The sequence below is a fragment of the Haliotis rufescens genome, unplaced genomic scaffold (assembly GCF_023055435.1).
Source record: "Haliotis rufescens isolate VD_foot unplaced genomic scaffold, xgHalRufe1.0.p SCAF_13, whole genome shotgun sequence".
NCBI classification, from domain to species: domain Eukaryota; kingdom Metazoa; phylum Mollusca; class Gastropoda; order Lepetellida; family Haliotidae; genus Haliotis; species Haliotis rufescens.
This window is the reverse complement of record NW_025963813.1, coordinates 3,965,624-3,985,742: the sequence shown is the minus strand read 5'-3', so window position 1 is coordinate 3,985,742 and position 20,119 is coordinate 3,965,624. Positions and strand designations below refer to the sequence as shown.

The following is a 20,119-nucleotide window of genomic DNA, read 5'->3' as shown; positions in this document are numbered from 1 at the left end:
AGAAGAGAGGTTTATAGGAACAAGTCATAAGAGAAACACATTTTTCAGTATTTGGATATTTACAATAATATAATGGGAGATACGTATTTCTTAAATGATCCAATTCATGGCATTCTAGTATAAAATGGAATTCATCACCAATTTTATTTTTACAAAGAGAGCAAAGCCTATCTTATATACCCTGGGGAACTGCTGTGCCAAAGTCACGGTCGGCATTATATTGATTAACATCCAACATCGAGCATCGGGCTTCACCTATGAAAGAAGATCTATGCATGTAAAACGGATATAATTAGCTCCGGTTTGCTGCGTCAATCTTGACTATGAATTAGTGCTTTGTCCAAAATTGAGACAGTGTGACTGTCACGGTGTGTTTGTTTAAAAAATTAACTGCCAGATCGATCTCTATGTATGTCACAAATAATTAATTAGCAGACACATTAAGTATAAATGACGGTTGTGACTTTCTCGGTGTGTTAGTTGTAATAAATAACAGCTTGATCGATCTCCATGTATGTAATAAATAATGTTAGCAGACACCGTAGATTTAAGTGACTGGAGCTTGCTAGATCTGCCAATTACCACAAAAACTAAAGCTGTGTAAGTGGACGGTGATTGTGCGAAAAGTTGTATTCCTTCGTTTGTAAAAGACGAAATGGTAATAAAATGACGACAAAGAGCCTCATGTTTCATAATCTTTTCCATAAAATGGAGGAATGATTTGGCGATTCCCATTTTCGGGGGAAAATAAGGAGCGAAGTAAGAAAAGAAACAAATAGCCCCACCCTCACACCTTTCTTGCAATCGTCACATATTTCCTGTTGTCACTGAAACAAACTTCAAGAAACAAGTTGAACTCCACCCCGGATCCAATCGTAATATTTCTCATTGGGTTTTCAACTGAGATATCATGTACTGATTCAGTGTCTTTGTCTCGGTTCTATAACAAATCACACAATATTAATACTGTTTACAACATTTACCAAAAGTACGCACTCAATCATGGTATAGTTATGTACAACACTGCTAGTAGAATTTAATTCAGTTAAAGGGCAAAGGCATATATACATTGATAATTGAAACACATTATATGCTGATTATGAAATTGTGTCTCCATGTTATGATTAAAGGACGTATCGGTATTTTGCGATGTTTCGTTCATTCTCAATAGCGATACTTGAATTCCCATCAAACCTAAGTTGTTTCATTGAAGCTGACGTTGAATGCGTGATCGAGAAGATAATATAATACCTATGTTGCACTTAGCGGCTATCTTCAAGAGCGCTTTTTGAGAGTTACCTCCCTTGCAATATTTTGATCCTGTGATTGGTCCATTTCAAAAGCCTAAGCGCGAAGTTGGTGTCTGATCCGAGCAAGATGTTTTCCCAAGTTTGACTGTCGGATTTCTGAAAAAAGGTAAGTGTACTGAGACGTTTTGATCCAATAAACAAAACAACCGATATATTGTAGATGAATAAGCTCTTTCTGAGTCTATTTGTTAACAGTCGATCGAGATTGTCTTTGTGGGTGTATATTCAGGTGACGTGTATGATTCGATGGACGGCGATTTGATTGTTTTCCTCGAATTTACTTTTGGAATGTGGAACGATAATGCTAACAACAACCCCGACTATAATGATTTTTTAAATTTTGTATTGCGAGTTATATCTGTGTGCATGAAAAGGACGAGTTTTCCCTTTGTTGTAATTCCTCAAGTGAAAACACTGACGATGCTGCTGCTGACAGCACTCATCCTAATTCAGTGTGCACAGCAAATGTCTGAATGTATTTATTTATAGACATTATGAAAGAAAATATTATACAAAGGTTTCATGAATTATAAAATTATGAAACCACCCACGCAGTGTCACCCTATTTATTAAATCATTCTTTAATGAAGACAGGGATGACTTGTGGATTTCATTTCTATTTTCTTTCAATGCAACGTTTTGGTGCAGGAGCTAGTTAGGCCTTGTACATTTATCAGTCAAGCGATCTTCCTAGGACATGGTTATATCAAGTATTTAGCTAAGATTACACATACACAAAGATTAACAACAACAAAGTATTAGTAACAACTGATGATAAAGGACACAGTCTTAAACAACAAGTTTGTTTGGATTACAGGAAGTTTGAAAGCATTGCACATGTTGATATCAATTATACAACCCTTTCTAAGTTGAAACAGCTTCTCCTCCATGTCATCAGAGGCATCAGGTATGCACATTAACCAAGAACAACAGCTATCGTGATACCATAGCAATATTCCAAAATGTTTGAGATTCAACTAGAAACAAACAGTTTTTGTCCACTAGTCCTTATAATAACATCCACTAGTCTTATAATAACATAGCAAAATCCTTAAATAGGGCAAATTTCTTCTAGTCCTTATGATACCTTAATCATTGGGCAGTTTGGCATGACTATAGGACTAGTGCCAGTTTCTAGTGCGGGCCCTTAGGATACCTTTAACATTAACAGCATTGGTGCAGGCTAGTGTTAATTTCCATCCTTGGACGTTTTGCCACATCAGCTAAGCTTCAGAAACTTCTTGAAAACTGTTAAAATTGAGATATATGGATTATACATGTTATATGCACTGGCACATTTGTTTGATGTACATGATGTATGGCTAGTTTTAAAAATGTTTTTGCACTTTAGTTGAAAATGGTAGACGACAATGACTTCATCATGTACATGTTACTTTGAGGGTAAACCTTATTATTTCAATTTGTTTGGGGATTTCGAGACCTTGAATCTTATTTGCAAAAGAAACATGAACAAATTTTATCAGTGTAGAATTACTTTTCCTATTCATCATGATTCATGCTGGTTGAACAGCACTACAAACCTTTCAAGGTTGTACATTTCCTCAAGACAATGTAAGTCTTACACTTTACAAGTGAGCATGTTCATGCTTACTCACTCTCTCTCATACTAGTTTTAGGTTTAATGTTAACAATATGTAATCTCACAGTGTCTATAGGATGATACAGAATCTCTCATGCTGATGCTTACAGTTGTTAGCTGCAGACTTTCAATGTTTCGATGTTATGTCTTCGGAGTGATGTCAGTCTTCATGATTTATCTGAGAAGTTTCATCATGTTCATCACATTAGATTCTCAATCCGATGATTTGGTTACTTGAACACTTTCATGCTGACAAATGACGGATATTGCTAACAATTGCTAGTGTTGTATGAACATGATTATTGGACAATGTACAGTATATTTACAAGGGTAATTTGCTCAAGATAGCAGACTACTAAGCCTTATTAGTCCTGATTCAGCATGACTAATGATCAAAGTCAGGGGGGGCGACAAATTTAAAATATAGATGATAAGGATGACCATGATGACAAGTTGCAGTCAGACATTTTGAAAACTCACTTGCTCTGAAATGAAATCTTTACCAGTCTCACTGAAAATGATAATGAATGAAGTAAACAGTAAATGCCTGCAGATGGATTCATTCAGTGTTTATTTTGATTTGACTTTGAACAAACTGAACAAAATAATGTCAAGTTGAAATCAAAACATTGTAAGCATGCTAAGTGTTAACCAAGATATATACAGGACACTATTTTCTGTGTTGTACTTGTATGTTCAATTCTTTTATTCTTCTGGCTTTAATTATGGCACATAATGATTCTTCTTTTAATTAAATCCTGGATTATCCAAATGTCCATCACAAAAGTATGTGAAGTAACAAGTAAAACAAATACAATGTTATAAAGGCACCAAGATGGCGGGGAAGAAGAGGTTGTTTTCGGAGATCATGGGTCCACCAGAAAATGTTGAGGACACAAAAGAATCGGATGTGATATTTGAAGATGCCAAAAAGAACCTGTTGGATACTTTTTCAAAAAGTCAGACTGTGCCTGCAGACTCTGCGTCAGACCACATGAAAGTGTACCTGCGAGTCCGTCCATTCTCAGTGGAAGAAAAAGACAAAGACGAGGACCAGGTGAGTTACCATAGTTACATATCCCATGCTTGCTGAAAGAGGCGACCGAGACTGATTAATGAGTGATTTTGGTAATTCCTTGCAAATTAGGTGTGTCGGAGTCCGTTAAAGCCGATTGTCAGATTAACAAGTGTTGGATTAACGAGACTGCTATAGAAGCAAACTTGGGTGCAGAAGCCTTGTGGCTAAAGCGTTTTCTAGTCACGCCAAAGACCCAGGTTCGATTCCCAACATTGGTACAATGCATGAAGCCAATTTCAGGTGTCCCCTGTCTTGATAGTGCTGGAATATTGCTGACAACCCACTCACTCACTAAATGAGCATGATGAGTGACAAATAGGCATGATGGGATCTGCCCCTGCAGATTTTAAAAGTTGAGAAATTGGCCTGATGCTGATGGAGTCTATCTTGTCTGTATTTCAGAAATGTTTGAAGTTGGAAACTGACCAGTCTGTGGTAGCACATGCACCCAAAGATTCCCACACCTTCAAGAACTATACACACGGGTTGGGGAAGACCAATTACAAGTTCACCTTTTCCAAGATCTTCAGTCAGGATACGACCCAGAAGGAATTCTTTGATGAGACAATGCTTGGTCTGGCAAGAGACTTCATTGATGGCCAGAACTGCCTTGTTTTTACCTATGGTGTCACCAGCTCTGGCAAGACATACACAATACAAGGTGGGACATGTTTATGAAGATGATGTGAATGAGTTCTGTATTAGAAATAAAGGACTCCTCTGCAGATATGCTTCATATTGAACACTGAGTTATCATGGGTTTCCTTGTAGGCTGCCCTTTTTACATGAGGGACATGACAGGTCATCATTGCAGAATAATGAATATATAAAACATATTTTGTATACTTAAGTTAAAAGCCACGAGTTTCGTAATTGTAATTCATGAGGTCCTGTCTTGTAGTCTACTCTAATGCTGCTTGTCTGTGTCTCTGCATGAAGATCTGACAATACCTCCATGGGAGGTTGCATCAGTGGACTTTTTAATCAGCACCGAAGCTTGTAAATCCTCGATATGAGTGGGCAAAACATTCAGACAAGCTTATCTGATGTTTGTATGTTGAAAACCAACTTAAAATGACCAGTTCAGAATGTAAATAATCTCTTTGGATACTTTATGCAACCTTTCGTTTCTGAGTGTCGTATTATCAACACCCAAATGGGAAGAAATGGTGGGGAAATAAAGCAGAGTTGTTTTGGGAAGGTGACAGATGATTGGCTCGGGAACCTGCGCCTCCTTCCATTAGATTGGGTGGTCAAAGTATGCTCAGGATTCACCTGATGTGACCTGCAGTCTGTGCCAAAAACATTTATTATTTTCAGTATGTTTTTGACTTAGTATTATGTGATCAAGACCAGAAGAAATTTTTCAAGACTCAGGCTTCAGACTTGTGGCTAAAGTCGCAGACTGTCTTCCCTGGTTTTTTTTGTGAGGTCTTCACGCAGAGAGGTATGAGATTAAAAGACCTGATTTTGGTGAGAATGGTATTGATCCCTGTGTTTACTGGAGTGATTGTGTATGTTTGAAGGCAAGCCCCATGATGCTGGTCTGTTGCCGCGAGCCTTGGATGTGCTGTTCAACAGCATCAGTGGCAAACAGTGGCCGGGCATGGACCTCAAGCCCAAGATGTTCACAGATGTGAGGAAACTCACTCCTGAAGAAGAGGAGAAGGAACGACGGATCAAAGAGAAGACGCTGCGCATGTGTAGTGATGATGTGAGCTCACTTATCAGGGTTTTACACAACACAGAAATGTGCATCCAGTATGCATAAATGTATAGAATGAACGTGTAAACAAATATACATATTGCATCCCAAGGGACCCATAATACTATTCATCATTCCAAATTATTGACATGATATTAAAAATTTCTGTTTTTAAAGTAATTATACATTACAGTGCACAACACCATTTCATTCCTTCACAGGACCCTCATAGATCCCGTGAGGACCCTTGCAATTAGTATTTAGGGTCCCCTGGACCCCAAGTTTTGTTTATCAAAGTGAAACCCTGCTTGTATTGTACATGTGTAGTGTTATCAATTTACATCTTTATTCATCTTAACACAGTGAAACGTTAAGTAGCCAATGCATACAATTCAGTCCATCTGTGAACTGAATATAGATAGACAAGAGCATATTCAAATAGATCTACTCTGGCACGAGCAAGAGTCAGTATGTCTGATGTTAAAGGCAGCCAAAGGGCGAGCAGCGATCCAGGCTTTAGGGGCTTTACATGTTATTGCAATTCTGAGTTATAAATGTTACAGGTTACCATAGTTACATGCATCCCTGACCCTCTGAGTAGGAGTAGTGACAGCAATCACCTTTTGATAAGGACATAATGGGTCATTCCTATTCTGTGATATGCCAAACTTATTATTTTTCTGAATTTTGAATGGGAGGAATAGATGTGTTTACTATGCATTTGGTGACAGACAGTTTTTGGCCTTGTATGTTCAGTTTGACCATGGTGTACCTGATTTGCTATCACAGGACTGCACTGTGATGACCCTGCTTGGGGAAGATGCTTCGGACATCTCCCAGGGCAACACCACCACCGCTTCCGAGGGTTCAAATGTTTCAGCAGTCACAGATCACCACAAAGGTGGGCCTCAGATCTTATAAGCCTCTTATGTTCCACAATTTTATGTTCATAATTTCTACACATTACATTACAGAGGTTTTATTCTGGTTGAAATAAAACATGTTTGTAAACGTGGATAAAGAGTCATCATAATCATATTGTTTTGTCATAAAGCATCGTTTTCTACCAGAAATGGGAAACTTTTCTTATACATCCTCATACTTCATGTAGACCTGAATTCCTTCAGCTTCATTCCATCTCACTACATTCCTGAACCTGGAATTATTGATGAAATATGTCATTCTGTCCCTCTTTTTCACAGACTCTGTAGATGGTGACCTGTTTGCGGAGCTGGAGAACCGTGTGAGGGAAGAGGCAGCCATCAACGTGGAAGATCAGGGGCAGATCAAGTTCCTGGTGTGGGTCAGTTTTGCTGAGATCTACAATGAACAGATCTTTGATCTGCTGGAACAAATTCCCAAGAAGAAAAATGCAAGACGACAGGTTCTAAAACTGAGTGAGGATGGAAATGGAAGTCCTTACATTAAAGGTAAGGGATGATTCTGGCAGTGTAGACATAAGAGCTGTAAAATCCTTTTTTTGAGCTGCCGACCAGTGAGGACCCTCAGAAGTAGACGCCATTGGTCATATCCTACTGTTCCTCTGCTCATTTTAGTCAGGGCGGTCGGGTAGCCGAGTGGTTAAAGCGTTCGCTCGTCACGCCGAAGACCAGGGTTCGATTCCCGACATGGGTACAATGTGTGAAGCCCATTTCTGGTGTCCCCCGCCGTGATATTGCTGGAATATTGCTAAAAGCGGCGTAAAACCATACTCACTCACTCACTCATTTTAGTAAATGCATTGAGGAGTAATGCAGGATAAGTTGTTACGTAAAATATCTAGATTAAGCGAAAGAAAAGTCCCTCCAGATTTTCACTTGTCTTTGGCTTGAAGGTATTGTTGACATTTTTATCAATTCAAATCATATACATATTTGTACATACATATATATATTTCAGTGTAAGTCAGGTACTTTTCAGGGTCCTAACTGGCAATATGAGGATCATGAAAAGTTATGAAATGGTGTAGTGCACTGTACGTTTTGATAATTACTTTAGAACCTGGATTGAATCAATGATTAAGTGGACAGGGGTCATGCTTGATGGAAGAAATTACAGATATCCATTTCTGCTCTTGATGTGCTGTAGATACAATGAACATTATTGTGCATCCCTTGGGACACTGTATGTTTTGTCTGCCACCAATCTCAACATTTGTGTGTCCCATAAAACCCTGTAAAAAATCACATCCTCATCCAGGTCCCCCTCCCACATGCATGAACATGATGCGGCCAGAATGAAAAAGAAAATTGTTCTTCCAACTGTGACTGAAAAATACATCTGTCTTTTTCCTTGAGACCTACACCATTCTATTTCTACTGTTAGATGTACTATAATCCTGATCTCTTGGAATATGATTGACCAATCAGAAATCCACAATTGACACTGAATTTGGCATGGTTAAGGTTATTTAAAGTGTGGAAAACATCAATATCTCCAGAAATGCAGATTACAGATGACTGATGTTTTAAATTGAAAATGCCATTATGGCTGAATGTTAAGAATGTTTTCGATTAGTCTTGTTATTATTTTGTGATGTCAGCTGTTTCCCATTGACCCTTCTGCGGTGACAAGCTAGGTGTGCCATCTGCTGTGTCTAAATGCCAGCTGGTTGTTGCAGGTTTGAAGGAGATCAATGTGACCAATGCTGATGAGGCCTACAAGCTGTTGACCATTGGGCAGAAGAATCTCAGAACAGCATGCACCAAACTTAATCATAATTCATCAAGAAGGTAACATTCTCACCTTGAGTCCTTTTACATTCTCATCTTGATTCCTTTTAAGGTCAACCAGTTTCAGATAGTTTCACCACCTGCTGACCGCCTCCATGGTTTAGGTTATAGAGTGTCTGCCAGGAGAGCGGAGAGTCAGTGGTTGATACTCTGGCCGAGGCATAGTAAAAGACATTCAGACATGGACCTTGGTACTTGTTACCCATCTGGCACTCAGACTCAAGGAAATAAAACAAGGAGTGGTTGGGTCAGTCAGTATAATGTCTGGGGTATGCAAGTCACTCTGTGATTGTAATAATCTTGACCACAGCGTTGATCCCCATGTCACCTCACCACTTGTATTATCTAATAGGTTAATCCAAACATGGGGATTTATCTAGACCTATGGACCTGTTTCACAAATGATGTTTTTTACCTCCTATACTTTAGAAATGACATGACAGTTTAGCACTAAGAGGCCGATAAATGTCTGCACCCAATGTCCGTAAAATTTCCCAAATTGGAATCAATCATTTCACAATTCATATTGTTCTAGTTATTTAACCAATGATAACTATCATATATTTAACGCATTTTATGCAAACTGACTCAGTTCGTGGGCCACTGCAAATTTGCATCCCCACCAACCTCGATGAAGTTACTTTGACCTGTAATACCGGTATGTTAAAAACATGTTAACACTACACACAATTGAAGTGATTAGTTTGACCAAACAGATGATACATGATATAACTAATCTTGAATGAAATCCATGTTGATTTCCAGCATCAGTGTGACATACCGAGGACATGCTCTGATTGGGGTGGGCAGGATTCTAATAATCTTTCATGTATATTTATGTTTTGAAATTAACGCTGGTTATGTGCATGTTCTTGTTTCTGACACTGTGATTATTCGTTTCAGTCATTGTATTTTTAACATCAAGATTCTGCGGGTTGCGGACACCAAAAAGCCTCACGTTGCACGAGTCAGCATGTGAGTTGGACAAATCTTCTTTGTGTAGCACAGAAAAGTTGCATAACTCAATCATGATCAATGCCCTTTTGCAGTACTATTCAGGTGTTAACTGATTATCATTGTTTTCAAATATTATGAAAATATTACAATAAATAATCAATTATAAAGCAGGGTTTGAAATTAATATGTCTGTTTGTCCGAGACTAGTAACATTCAGATTGGGCAGGTGCCATTTCTTTGTGGATTATCACTCTTACCATGAGGTAGATGGCATGAGTTAGATGTTGCTGCTTGCAGTTTCCTGATATTCTTGTCATTTATATTGTACAGGCTTTCTCTGTGTGATCTTGCGGGGTCGGAGAGACAGTCCAAGACACATTCTGGAGGGGACAGGCTGAAGGAGGCTGGCAACATCAACACATCTCTCATGACACTCGGGAGATGCATCGAGCTGCTCCGATATAACCAGACACACAAGTAGGCACTATTTTATATACTAAAAAATAAATTATGAGCCAAATTACATTCCCCAAGTAAATGCTCCTCAAGCTCATTGCACTACATTATTATTACTCTAGTCTTTGGGGAGTAGTCGAGGTATACCAATCAAGCTGCCATATGAGGTGCTATGTTTAGTCACGTAACCATCTCATTCTGCCGGGTACCCATTCACTGCTGGGTGAACGGAGGCATAGTAACAGTCACTCGCCTAATGGGGCACCACGTGTAACATGTTTCAGTTTGGGACAGGGCATCTTCCCGAGTGAAGGCAATTAATTGACTGCAAAAGTCCACTTTCCACCCTTGCTGAACTAGGCTGGAATTTCTGGGCACGATGGCAGCTCCACCAGTGGCTCTTACGAGTTATGTCCCTTCTTTGCCTCTCCCACTGACCAACCAGATTCCACTTCTTGTATCACTTGCATTTGCTTTAAACAAAATGTAGGTTCTCAGTCTGATTGATCTATGTTGTGATAAAACTGGTCTTACATCGCGAAGTGCATCAAATCACAAGAGCACCTTGATTAGAAACATGAAAAGATTTGGAAAATATCTGCTGACGCCGAGTTGACGGACAGTTTAAAAGCCGGAAGTCAATTTCATTTCGCAATTTTGATTGGACTATGCATAGACCCGTTAGTCCAGCCAAAATATAAGTCCATAACATCTGTCTAGTTTGGCAAGGTTGGAATGTGGACTTTTTAAGTCAGTAAACTCCTTTGCCTCAGGCAGATGGGGGCAGGGATGAAACCCTAGACACTCTCATGAGAATCCTGCTTCTGCATAAACCATTGATAGCTACAGTTGCTCAGCTGTTTTGATACAACCAGGCACAGAATTAGGCATTATAATGTACACTGTTGATGACATGTTGAGCTTTGAAAGATCATGGACCTATTGACTGGAAGAAAAAAACAATTTGTGGAAGCCTGAAGATACCACCATCATATATCATTGATAATTCTTGTTACATTTTAAAGGCTTTTTCAGACAATGTGAGAAAATATTAATTTATCTTTTCTTAGCTGTTAAATTAAAAACTGTTATAAACTAATATAAGATAACTACGCGATAAATGGCTAATGACAATTAAGAACAAGTAGGAACAAAGCATGTTTTTTTTTCACAACTTGATGACGTTATATATCAGGTAAGTTGGTCCACATAGATGTACTTTATGTAACTGGGGTACGCAGATAATCTTAGTGGTCGTTTATTTGTTAATTACAGACAATTTGTATGCTATCTTCTTATAATCTGTCACCATTTAGCTTTATTTCCCTTTCAAGTTGACTCATCTGGTAATTGTTAGAGTTGCCAGTCCACCAGGACTGTCTGTTTCATAAGCCAGCGGGAACACTGAAGTAAACTTGCTCTGAACTTTGGGGAGAAAGCCTTGAAAAGGCCTTGAATTTTGTGACTGAAATTCTGTATGAATCCTGCTTCTGTACAAACAATTACTAGCGATAGTTGCTTTGCCTCACAGGCTTCTGACTTAGGATTCAAATTACAAAACAGAATAATGTTGAATTGACAGAGAATGGATGGCAATCGTTGTAACTGGTACTCTTCAATGTGTTCTTCCTCATTCCAGAGAAAATCCACGGATGGTGCCATTCCGGGACAGTAAACTCACACGGCTCTTTCAGAATTTTTTCTCGGGTCGTGGCAAGGCTGCTATGATCGTCAATGTCAACCAGTGTGCCAGCATGTTTGATGAAACCCTCAATGTGTTCAAGTTTTCTGCCATTGCCAAACAGGTTTGTTTGTTCATTTAGTATTTTGTCGGCTGGTAAGCATTTTCACATAATAATAATAATTAATTTTGGACTCCAAACACATTTTGTTCGGTACATCCAGCAAACAATTTTTTTCATTTTCAACCCTGAGACAAAATAAGTCTTTTCTGGAACAGATTAGACACAAAACCATCCCACCACCACCCCAAAATATAAAGTGGTTCTCCCCATAGCAGACTTGACATCAAGAGTCTCACCATTTTTCAGTTGATTGGGTGATATTGAAATGGGATGATCATTATTTAAAACTTCACTGTTCATTTGAAACTTTAATAAGAGTGCTGCAAAGCATGTTAATTGACAAAAAGGATCTTGTTGATGCTTCCTTTAAGCCGAGTGTCTACTTTAACTCCAGGTGGTAGTTGTACAGAAGCCGGAGCCAAAGCCGAAGGTACAACGAGTGCATGCAAAGAAGGAGCCAGCTGGGATGAGGCCCTCCATTCCGTGGGCGTCACCAGGTACACAGGTCTTGCAGGAGCTGTTCAGAATAACAGTAACCTAGTTGACGGGTCACCGTAGGGATTTAGGGTTAGACTGGTTCCCCGCAACCTATGCTGGTTGTTAAGGTGACTTAATGGACTGGGTGGTGACTATCTGTTGTCGGTGACTTGGTTAATGTTGTGTCAACAGACACTGACTTGATTATATAAGGTGGATGTCATACAGCTGGAATACTGCTGAGTGTGACATGACACCAAACAGTTTACAGGTATCAAATGTCTACTTTGACAGTCATCATGATGAAGTAGAGCTCATTACAGATAACAGGACAATCAGCACCAAATCTGCATCAAATGTCACAAAAGATATCCAAGTGGGAATTCACATTTCATGTTAATCTAATTATCAATTAATGTAATGTGCATTGAGGTATGTTGTATTTCACATATAATAGGACCATGAAAGTGGAAGATTCTTCAATGCTCTATTTTACAATATTTGTAATGATATTGAATACAGCGTTAAAATACAATGTTATGAAACCTCTGATATTAAGAAAAATTATGTTTTTCCAATATGCCTGCCTTGGAACTTAGTTTACAATGCTTTATCATAAATCCCTGTACCAAGGAAATGAAGGCCTACGTTGTTCTGTGTAGGCACCATGATGAAGTACAGCACACTGAACACCCTGGAGGTGACGGAGGACAACGATGAGGACGAGGAGCTGGACACCAGCATGAGTCAGGTCGATGTAAGTGTCAGTACAGAGGTAAACCTTCTCTTTGAAATTGCAGGTAGTCTCACTGTAGATTAGATACCTCTTATTATACCCCCGACCTACCGGTAAATGGCTGGGGATATGTATTTATAGCAAGGAATTCTGTCGTAATATTGCTATGGGACGTTTCACAAAGTGGACAATAGTCAATGAAGTACAAATAATTTTCTGTTTGTGAAACTTTCAGAATTTGATAATTAGATAACTGTGCTCCTATGGGTAAATATAACCGTAAAATACTGGTATTATTTCTGTCTTGATCTCTGATACACCTGTGTGTCCGATGATGATACATCCTTGCTCACAAAGTGCTGTGACCACGTCTCAGCGTGCAGAAAACCCCGGCCTCCCGGTCTTGTCATGTGAGATGTAGACAGGGACTGAGGACCATCACAATAACGGAGATGAGGGCAGAATAACCATATGGTGTTTACAATTTTTATTCAAATTTACTGAACTTAAGAGGTAAAAATGTTTTGTTCAGTGTTCCGCTGAGCCCATGGAGAGCATTCACTGACATCGTGGTAATCAGGGCCACACCGTATTTCCTTGTTGCAGAATTCACAAGCATTATGGTGGAATCATGCTTTTGCTCCAAATTCTGCCAATATGATAAAGTGAAATATGTTCAGAATTTATGATAAAAAAACCATGCCTTGTGAGTTTGATTTACTTATTGATGTCACTGTGGTTTCGGTGAATGTAGAGAACTTGTTAGTATAAAACAAAAATAGAAAAAAACCGTGTTTGTTGCTTTTGTCTAAAAAGGGATTCTTTCCCCCTCTTTTGTAGTGCATGGTGATGATGGTGGAAGTAAATTATCACTGGAATTGTCACATATTTTAAGGTCTCGTGACCACATTATGAGGGGTTTGATGGTACAATTTAATACGTTTGTTTATTTTGGAACAATCATAAAGTCAATGATGCTTATGATTGTAACAATTTTTTTATTATTACCGGTACTAATTATCACACTTGTATTGGTATCTATGGTCTTGCGATAGTTGACCTCACAAAGTGACACCAAGACTCTTGCCTCCAAGTGCCCTGTGGAAGTTTGTGTGTTCAGGTTCAGTAACGTTGTATTTACTTCCCTCTTCAGGAGCTGCTGAACATCATAGAGCATCTGCAGCATGACCTGCAAAACGAGAAAAACAACAAGATCAGACATGAAGCCAAGATCCGTGAGGAAGTGTGCAAGGAGATGATGACTCAGCTGGTGCAGATAGAGAATGACTACAGGTAGGCAGATAGAGAATGACTACATGTAGGCAGATAGAGAATGACTACAGGTAGGCAGATAGAGAATGACTACATGTAGGCAGATAGAGAATGACTACAGGTGGTATACAGAGAATGACAACAGGTTGCGATACTGAAAATGACTACGGGAAGATATACAGAGAATGACCTTAGGTAGGCAGATAGAGAATGACTACATGTAGGCAGATAGAGAATGACTACAGGTAGGCATACAGAGAATGACTACAGGTAGGCAGATAGAGAATGATTACAGGTAGGCAGATAGAGAATGACTACAGGTAGGCGCAGATAGAGAATGACTACAGGTAGGTATACAGAGAATGACTACAGGTAGGTATACAGAGAATGACTACAGGTAGGTATACAGAGAATGACAACAGGTTGAGATACTGAAAATGACTACAGGTAGATATACAGAGAATGACTGTAGGTAGGCAGATAGAGAATGACTACATGTAGGCAAATACAGAATGAAAACAGATAGGCAAATAGGAAATGACTACAGGTACGTATACAGAGAATGACTACAGGTACGTATACAGAGAATGACTACAGGTACGTATACAGAGAATGACTACAGGTACCCGGGTAGGTATACAGAGTATGACTTCAGGTAGTCATACAGAAAATGACTATAGGTAAGCAGATGGAGAATGACGACAGGGAGGAAGACAGTGAATGGCAACCGATAAATCAGTGAAGGAAGGCAGAAACAAAATGACAGTTGTACAGAGAGAATGGCTACATGTAAGAATATAGAGAATGACTACATGTAAGAATATAGAGAATGACTACATGTAAGAATATAGAGAATGGCTACATGTAAGAATATAGAGAATGACTACATGTAGGCAGAATAGAACGACTACAAGTAAGCTGAAGATACTACAGGTAAGCATATAGGTGACTCATTGTGAGAAAAAATAGGCAAATAACTAAAGGTAGGTAAATAAAGACAAATAATAGGCAGGAATCTGGTTCAGATCCTGAATGATGAAAAGTAGACAAATAGAAAAGCCCTACAGGTTGGCAGATAGATGGATTACTGATGCAGTAGAGATAACTGCAGAAATGCATATAGAAAATAACTTTTAAATGTTGACCTTACACTTACAGTGAGCGCATCCGAGAGAAGGACATCTTGGCCGAGGAGATGGTGGAACAGAGGGTGAAGATCCTGATGGCACACCAGCCACCGAGTAAACGACCTCGACAAGACAAGATGATAGACGATGAGGATGAATGGGTCTCCAGCATGTTGCTGCATGCAGAGCAGGTCAAGGTCAAGGTCAGTCCACATATGGAGATCTAAGATATTTAGGCAGTGTGCTGTACGGACTGCACTTCTTGAAAACTGTGTTCTCTTGTTGGGTTTTAACAAGTCACCCAACATTCAGTGCATCACTATTCTCTGTGCCATGAGGTCATACATCGATAGAAAATGAAACATGTGTATATGAGGTTGAGATGTTTTAAAATTCATTGTGAAAATGCTGTACAAAACAGGCATGTGATATTTCCCTTTTTAACAATCAAGCTTTATTTCAAACATGCATACAATATTCTATTATCAGACACATCTTATTTGTCATTCTTCAATCACATGTCAGACAAGGTCTCAAGCCACTTTTTCAATCTCAGTATGTTTTGCTCAGTTGAGTTTTCATTTAGCATGTTGTACTACACCTGTGTTCCTCAATGCCCTTCAGCTGTTATGTTTCTTGTGCAGACCCCCTTGTAACAACGGGCATTAAAACACCAACAATTACAGGAAAACTTTTTCTCGACCTCATGACAATATCTGAAATTATAGTGATGAGTTGGTAAGGAAAAATAAACAAGTTCATTGGTGCGATATTGCAGCAAACGGACTGTAGTGTATGTATCAGCAATAAAGTTATTGCCCTGAACTCCAGTCATGCAAGGGACACAGGTGGCCCAGTGGTCTAAGGTGCTGCAATTCACTGTTTTGTGACAGTCTCCGTGGTCTAGTAGTAGAGCGTCCGCCCGGAGAGAGAAAGGTCCAGGGTTTGAGTGCTAGTTGGCTAGCACTATACATTGGCATCAGTCCGGATTAGTACAAGCAGCCACACACACAGACATGCATATAAGTGCAATAATCTTGGACGCGACGTTAAACCCAATTCCACAACACCTCACCTCACTGTTTTGTTGTGGTTCAAGGATCTGATGGTTGTAAGTTTGTCTACCAGATTCACCCTTCTGCTCTGTGGCCTTCCTCCTGCCATAATTCCTCTATTAGACATCCAGACATCCTTTAATTTATCACTGACCGTTGACCCAGTATCAATTCTGTTTAATGCTGGTCCAGTGGCAACTCTCCACCTTACCGAATCCCAAATTTTAGTCATACAACGGGTACATTTGCATGAAACAGTCATTATTTAGGTGAAAGGAGTAATCATTTCATGTTTAATGTGTCAGAGATAATTAATTTCATCAAATGATGGGCCTGGCTTCTAATTTTTTTACAAAGGGTATGGCCCAGCATCAATTAGAAAGTGGCCTTTATTGGAGTCCCAGTGTTTAGTAGAGGAAATATGATTAAACTGGCACACCAATGAGGAAGTAAAATCCTGTTAAAATCTTACTCCCTCTCTCAAATTGTCAACATATGTTATTGGTAACTTATATCCATCTATCCATCGGCTCCAATTAGTCAGTGTCAAGAATAACCCTGAAATATATCCCAACTGCACTGTCTGTTTTTTAAGGAGAAGGACGAAGAAATAAAGAAACTGAAAGGTGAAATACATCGCCTTAAGAATGACGTGATGAAAGTGAGCAAGTCTCAAGAGGGTGTGACGAAGGAGAGAACTGCCTGTGAGTTTGCCCTGGCCGACAAGACCCGACTCATCCAGGACATCAAGGCAGAGAAGGTCGGTGGGGGGTTTGGGGTGTGTGAGAGGGGGGAACTTATCTGCTGTGCAGAGTTGCTTTTATTGGGCGTACCATTATCCTCTAATTTCGAATCCCATATTTGCCTAACCTTGATCATGATCAATGGTTTATCAGCACGAACTGATCGTTGGTCTCACCGAAGTGAAATTAAAATCAGATCTTTGTACTTGCTACTGCCAAACAAAGATCTGAGGACATCTCATTACAGATCATGTCAGAACGACCTTTCATCCAGTCTCGCTATCCAGGTCAGGAAAGGGACAGTCAAGATTTGTTTTCTGATCATGCAACCTCGAAAAGGTTAACACAGGGTATTCCGAACGACAGTTATAGGCTGTATGACTGAATCTGTCAAAATCATCATCTATCTCTGGCTTTTATGGAATAAACATATGAACGGAAGACACTTTTCAAATAAGTACTGACATCCAATTGAGAGCTTTGAAGAAGTAATTAATAGTGAAGTCTGGAACTGAAGTTGCCAGTTTGAAACTAGAACCCTAGAGATCGAGAAAGTTGCTTTCTTATTGGTTAATGTCAACTTCTTGTTGGTCATTTCATTGGTCAGTCAAAGTTCGCGAAGGTCATTCTGACATGACCTGTAATGGGATATCCTCAGATCTTTCTTTAGCGGTAGTGAAAACTACGGTTTGATTTTAATGAGATCAAGACCTGCTATGCATTTCGCGTGATTATTATAATTGTTCATTTTTGCAATAATAATGATAATAATAGCAACATGTATGGCTCTGTTTCCAGACAAAGGCAGTCAGTGAGCTACAGACGGTACAGAATGAGTTAGACATCACCAAGGAATCTGTGTCAGCGCTACAGAAACAGCTCAGACAGGTACACCAGACTTATAAGATCACTCACTCACTCACCTACTCACTCAGGTTTGAATCCTGACATTCGTACAACATGTTATTTTTCATGCCAAACTGTTTTGTACAGGAGTTATCCCTTGGGTGAGATCAAGCGATATCTTCTTGGAGATATTGCTGGAATGAAAATGCATCATAATGCTTTGCAGACCATTTTGATGTGATCGGTTACAATGATGTCACAATGAAATGGCATCACTAATCTTTCTGCCACTGAAGCTGGTGAGCTATACATTTTACCCACAGGACACTACTTAGTACTGTTTACAAAGAGAGAAAGTTGGGAGAAAGATGTTGTCGTGTCTTTTGTTGTCAAATATATCAACATTTGTTAAAAGTTTTTATTGCCCTATCAAATTTACACTATAGTACAGAAACACATGGGATAAACACTCACCATGTTAGCAGTTTTGCATAAAAGTATCATGAATAGTGTTTAACTTTTCATAACATGGCCAAAACATTCACCTGTGAGAAATTTTATATATGATAATTTCTCTATGTTAATGTGCACAATTTTTAGCAAATCAAATGTGTTGTGTTTCAGAACAAACGGGAGAGTGTGGAGTACTCTCTTCAGAAAGATTTAGATGTTGCCAAAGGAACCATTGAGGAGTTGCAGGACCAACTCAAACAGGTCGGTCTCGGAGTTGCAGGACTGGAAATGTTGAATTTTATAGTTGTGTAAAACCTTGAAATATTGCTATGATAATTGTCAGACATGTATAGATAGCTGACATCTTGTCTTTGTCTCCCTAACACTTACAATATTTTCAAATAAGTGAAAAAGGCTAAAAGTATGAACAAGTCCATGAATCAACATGAAGATCTTAAGTTACATGAATGATACAAAATACTGAATACAATGATATCAATAATATAATGTGTAATAGAACAAATGCTTGTATTGTCAGGCGTTGGCTTCAAGCTCGGATGTTGGACAATCAGTTCTGCTGGAGACTCTCAGCCAGCAGCTGCAGGCAGCAAAGGAGATCCAGAAGAAGCAGGTACTATTGCAGGTTAACCTGGCGCTATGTCCTGGGAACACAGGAATAACATTTGGGGTCCCAAGCATGAAAATAGGGGTTAAAGGGTAATCCCCAGGTGACATCCACAGACAAAGTCATACAGTCCTATGACGTCACCCAATGGGGTTACACCATAAGCAATATGCGACCTGTTGTAAAATGGTCTTCAACTTTACATCCCACCCACATATAATGCCAGGGGGTTATGATATAGTCATCATCTGGTCTGTCTGTCTGTATTACTTTTTCTGGGCATAACATAAAAACGGTGAAATCTTTTTCATTGAAACTTAGTACATGTATTAACCAGGGGCCGAAATGGTGTCTTTTGCTAATGTAGGGGCCGGTGGGATTTGTCATTGTTTTGTGTATTTGACAGTTTGGTTTTTACTGTGTTTCATCACTTCATATGTCACAGACTGACTTAAAATATGTGATTGAAGGGCTCCCATAAACGGTGGCCCAATAAACAAGTGGGAGGTTGGGAGTTCGATCCCTCGATTCCAACAGACCTCAAAAGATGGTACTTGTTACCCTGCCTGGCACTTGGCATTATGGGGCTAAAACAGGACTGGTCGGCTTGGAGTATACTGTGTCTGAGTAGGGTATTCATTTTGAAATGCGACATGGTATCTCAGTGGGCCAGCACTATAAAATCGGCATTTGTCAGGACTAGTACAAGCAGTATATAAGTGCAATAATCTTGAATGCAATGTTAAACCCCATTTGACCTCACCTCACCTCTTCAATAAGGTATTGCATGTGGTCAAAAAGTGTGAGTTTATAATCAGTATTTCGAAATCGGGACTGGTGAAAAGTTGTCAGGACGGGTTGCAAATTGGAAAACATATAATGTTTATGTTCTAATTCATTTGCAACTGTGCACATAACAGGAGCATGAGATAACCGAGCTGAACGAGATGCTGACAGAGGCTGGCGAGACTTTCCAGCAGAAGGAGGCTGAGATTGACAAGCTGAAGATGGCCCTGGTCGAGGATGAGGACAAGATTAGTCAGCAGGTGACCAGATACTAGTAGACTGTTGGATTTAAAACTATCTGCCAGTGGCAGACAAATTCAATAACATTTTGAAAGGGATTTTTAAAGATGCATAGG

The 20,119-nt window shown here is 39.3% G+C and overlaps 1 protein-coding gene across 2 annotated transcripts in view; it reads left to right on the top strand.

The window, feature by feature from the left end:
• Window positions 1-1,312: 1,312 nt before the first annotated feature.
• Window positions 1,313-20,119, top strand: part of LOC124152364 (kinesin-like protein KIF20B) — a 57,889-nt gene continuing 39,082 nt past the window's right edge. For both annotated transcript variants that reach the window (XM_048394093.1, XM_048394092.1), the window contains exons 1-19: window positions 1,313-1,416; window positions 3,738-3,967; window positions 4,391-4,649; window positions 5,515-5,702; window positions 6,483-6,594; window positions 6,896-7,123; window positions 8,314-8,425; window positions 9,329-9,400; window positions 9,713-9,859; window positions 11,478-11,643; window positions 12,038-12,140; window positions 12,783-12,877; window positions 14,010-14,149; window positions 15,287-15,458; window positions 16,906-17,070; window positions 17,852-17,941; window positions 18,524-18,613; window positions 18,891-18,983; window positions 19,898-20,023. In XM_048394093.1, the coding sequence (XP_048250050.1) occupies window positions 3,746-3,967; window positions 4,391-4,649; window positions 5,515-5,702; window positions 6,483-6,594; window positions 6,896-7,123; window positions 8,314-8,425; window positions 9,329-9,400; window positions 9,713-9,859; window positions 11,478-11,643; window positions 12,038-12,140; window positions 12,783-12,877; window positions 14,010-14,149; window positions 15,287-15,458; window positions 16,906-17,070; window positions 17,852-17,941; window positions 18,524-18,613; window positions 18,891-18,983; window positions 19,898-20,023 (2,580 nt within the window). In that variant the 5' untranslated portion in view covers window positions 1,313-1,416; window positions 3,738-3,745. The remainder of the gene's footprint in view (window positions 1,417-3,737; window positions 3,968-4,390; window positions 4,650-5,514; window positions 5,703-6,482; window positions 6,595-6,895; window positions 7,124-8,313; window positions 8,426-9,328; window positions 9,401-9,712; window positions 9,860-11,477; window positions 11,644-12,037; window positions 12,141-12,782; window positions 12,878-14,009; window positions 14,150-15,286; window positions 15,459-16,905; window positions 17,071-17,851; window positions 17,942-18,523; window positions 18,614-18,890; window positions 18,984-19,897; window positions 20,024-20,119) is intronic.